This window comes from Sinocyclocheilus anshuiensis, unplaced genomic scaffold (assembly GCF_001515605.1).
Source record: "Sinocyclocheilus anshuiensis isolate Anshui unplaced genomic scaffold, SAMN03320099.WGS_v1.1 scaffold1632, whole genome shotgun sequence".
In the NCBI taxonomy this organism is placed as follows: domain Eukaryota; kingdom Metazoa; phylum Chordata; class Actinopteri; order Cypriniformes; family Cyprinidae; genus Sinocyclocheilus; species Sinocyclocheilus anshuiensis.
In genome coordinates, this window is record NW_015558674.1 from 273,218 (window position 1) to 277,328 (window position 4,111).

The following is a 4,111-nucleotide window of genomic DNA, read 5'->3' on the forward strand; positions in this document are numbered from 1 at the left end:
TATATATATATATATATATATATATATATATATGCGCATGCAATTTAAAAATGTAATTAATTTACTCAATTAAAAAGCGTAATGACTGTTTGGTCGGTCTGTAAAATTTTTCAATATTCAACACAATAGATTACATTGTACCATCTATATTAAAAATGAATTTTTTAAATAAATAAATATGTTCAGTAGGGTGACACAGTTTTACGGTTCACCCAACATTACTAGTCCAACGTCGTGATATTCCTGCAAAAACACTCTTTTAATCAATCAGTTGTTTATTTCACGAAATCATAGCGTTTTGTGAAGTGATGTCGGGTCACGAGTAGTGCAAAAAAGGTAATTCGCAGCTCGTAATTACCAGCAAAATGAAACTATGGCTCTAAATAAAATGTAAATGCATCCCCTGAGGAAAAATAACACACACCTGCGGTTAAAGACCAAAAGAGAAAGTAAAAAAATTAACAATGAAAGCATAAATAAAACAAAACAGTTGCTCCCTAAATAGCAGAGCCGGTTAGTCCTGTTTGGAGGTAATGCAGATAAACAGGTTGATTATCAGAAGATTTTATAGACTAAAGATCGTCGATCAACCCAGTTTATTGTCACTTTGCTCTGTTTGCACATTTGCAGTGGATTGAAATGATTATATAAATTATATACAGTAAAAAAAGTCATTTTAATGTACAAACCATTACACATCCGTCACAGTCTCATACTGACAAACATAACCAGATACCTGGGTTGGTTGCTAAGGGGTTGCTATGTGGTTGCTAGGGTACCACGTAGCAACACCTTAGCAACCACCCCAAGTACCCAAGCAACCACCCCGGGTACTTGTCTTACTACTTATATTTTTGATATTTAATGTAGTGCATTATTTAAAAAAAAAAAAGTGTTATTATGATGGCAATAGGCTTTGACTGCATGCATATCGAATTTAATATTTCAAACAAATTTCACAAAGACATAATGGTTTATTTGCATGTCTCCACAGATATCTGTTCGACATCAGCGGCCAGAAGGCGACTGACGCGACTAACGAGTGGCTGGAATGGGAAGCAACGAGTTTACAGGTGACTATCGCAAAAATTAATGATGAATATGAGACCAATCGCAACAGATTACATATACAGCACAATGTGTTTGAGAAGAAAGCACGTAAAAAAAACATTTTTACAGTAAATGCATCAGATAAAATAGTTTAAATGCCTCTCGTTGGCTTGGATTCACTTTAACAAACATGTTCTGGATTAGTTTCTCTTTTGGGCATCCTGTAAGTCTGCATCAAAACCTTCCATCGCTTCAGGTTTAGGTTAGTTAGGTTAATTAGGTTAGTTAGGAAGGCTGTTCCTGGACCACGATGCGACCAGCATGTCTTACTTCACTCAGAAAGGGTATACATTTTATGCATAAGATTTATGCATTTGAATTGCATGTAAAATTTCCATGCATTTTGATTTAACAGTTTAAACAACAAAATAAAAACTAACTGATAAAGTTAATGTGATGGATATTTGTCAGTCATACATCGATGAAGCGGGTCAGATTTATGCACTCAGAAAATCATGGAATAGTTTATTATTAACTGTTTGCATCTGTTTGATTTCATTTAAATCATATTTTCAAAATACATTCTTGGAATCGACTATTGTGAAAACTTAAATTAATGATGAAATGTTAAAATATGAGTAGCTGTGGATCAAGCAATATTCAAATCGATAAATGTACAAGTTTAAATATTCATATGAAATATATTTAATATAAAATTCCTATAATTATACATTTAAAAAATATGTTGATATTTAAATATCCATATTAATATATATATATATAATTTTAAATGTATTTATATTTAAATATGATTATTTAAATAATATTTTTTCTCAAAATGCATGTATTCATATAGCTTAGAATCAGCATAATTCATTTAATTAAAAAGTATGAAGATTGTTAAAATGCGGCTATATGTGGAAGAAACAATATTCAAATTAAAAGATATGAGATTAAAACAAATTGGATTTGATGATAAATATATAAATCCGGTAAATGTGTTAAAAACACATTTAGTTTATTAGCACTATTACAGAAATCCGACCTGTTTAATTGATTTTTGACTGACAAATATGCATCGCATTACATACATGTGACCCTGGAGCACAAAACCAGTCAATAAGGGTACATTTTTCAAAATTGAGATGTATGCATCATCTGAAAGCTGAATAAATAAGCTTTCCATTGATGTATGGTTTGTTAGGATCGGACTATATTTGGCTGAGATACAACTATATACTGAAAATCTGGAATCTGAGGGTGCAGAAAAATCTAAATATTGAGAAAATCATCTTTAAAGTTGTCCAAATGAAGTTCTTAGCAATGCATATTACTAATCAAAAATTAAGTTTTGATATATTTATGGTAGGAAATTTACAAAATATCTTCATGGAGCATGATCTTTACTTAATATCCTAATGATTTTTGGCATAAAAGAAAAATCTATAATTTTGACCCATACAATGTATTGTTGGCTATTGCTACAAATATCCCCCAGCGACTTAAGACTGCTTTTGTGCTGCAGGGACACATATTAGTTTTATAGAAATAAAGAAATATGGACATTTTATATGGAGACATTTTTCGAGAGTTATTGTAGTATTGTTCTGTGTGCACTGAGACGTGTGTGTGTGTGTGTGTGTGTGTGTGTGTGCGCGCGTGTGTTCAGCCTGCAGTGCTGCAGTCTCTCCACATGGTGGCGCTGCAGGGTAAGCGAGTCGAGGCGGCCGCTGTGATGAAGGAGCCACTGAAATGGCTGGAACAGAGTCTGAGCAAGATAAACTCATCGTTTCTTACTGCAGTGAGTCCAGTTCATCATAAACACACACATCTCTGTCTCCGATTCACAGCTGATCATCATCACAAAATAAGGCCTTAAATAAACCAAAAGAGAAAGAAAAACATTCAGCAAATTCCAACAACACACTCGTCACGCCCTAAACAGCAGATCTGGTTTGGACTGGATTCTTTTGCAATGATGCAAAACACACAGACATGAAATCTTGATCTCGAGGGAGTCTTTAATTTTATTAGCTTTAAATCAACCGGCAACTAGACAAACACTACAACAATAGTACAGTATTAATTTAAAACAAACTATATAGAGTTGCCAAAGTATTAGAGAACAAATAAAGAAAAAAATGCATTTTAAATTTAGATTTACATATTCTAAATTATATATATATATATATATATATATATATACTACCAGTCAAAAGTTTAACACATTTCTGATTATTAAGTAGAATTAAGTAGAATTTGATGAATAGGAAGTTCAGAAGAACAGCATTTATCTGAAATGGAAATCTTTTATAACCTTATAAATGTCTTTATCATCACTTTTGATCAATTTAAAGCATCCTTGCTGAATAAAAGTATTAATTTCTATAATTTCTTTCCCCAAAAAAGAAATAAAAAATGATACTGACTCCAAGCTTTTGAATGGAATAGTGTATAATGTTACAAAAGCTTTCTATTTCAGATAAATCCTGATCTTTGGATCTTTCTATTCATCAAAGAAACCTGAAATTCTACTCAACTGTTTTAAATAATTTCATAGGCTATTGTAAAAATAAATTGTATTAAATTAAGCATTCAAATAATTAGACATGCATAAACAGAATTTGGTAACAATAAAACAGAAGGTGAGAAAAAATGAAACATTTCATAGGGCCCTAAACATGTAATTGTTGTTCAACTTTGATAAATTTATGTTAACAAAATAAACCAAAAGAGAAAGAAAAACATTCAGCAAATTCCAACAAGTCCTCCGAGGTCATTTTTATTGTCAGTAGCGGTTTTAGTCACTAGATGGCAGCAATTAGCTCTTCTTACCAGTGTTTGCATGAAAAGAGAGACACAAGCCTGATGAAATCATGATGATACAGCGCTGAGAGTAAATGCTCTGACAGGTTTGTGAATTTGTTTGATCGATTCTTTAAAAGAATCCGTTCATAAGAGTCATTAGTTCCTGAATCAGACTACACAGGTTGCGCACATGTTTGATGTCATGTCGTGTGTGTGTGTGTGTGTGTGTGTGTGTGTGTGTGTGTGTGTGAGA

General features: G+C 32.2%; 1 protein-coding gene across 1 annotated transcript in view; it reads left to right on the top strand.

Annotated features, from left to right (window-relative positions):
• mars1 (methionyl-tRNA synthetase 1) overlaps positions 1–4,111 on the top strand; it is a 42,228-nt gene that overhangs the window by 2,341 nt on the left and 35,776 nt on the right. The window contains exons 3-5 of the mRNA XM_016477517.1: positions 506–530; positions 965–1,073; positions 2,720–2,851. Of these exons, the coding sequence (XP_016333003.1) occupies positions 506–530; positions 965–1,073; positions 2,720–2,851 (266 nt within the window). The remainder of the gene's footprint in view (positions 1–505; positions 531–964; positions 1,074–2,719; positions 2,852–4,111) is intronic.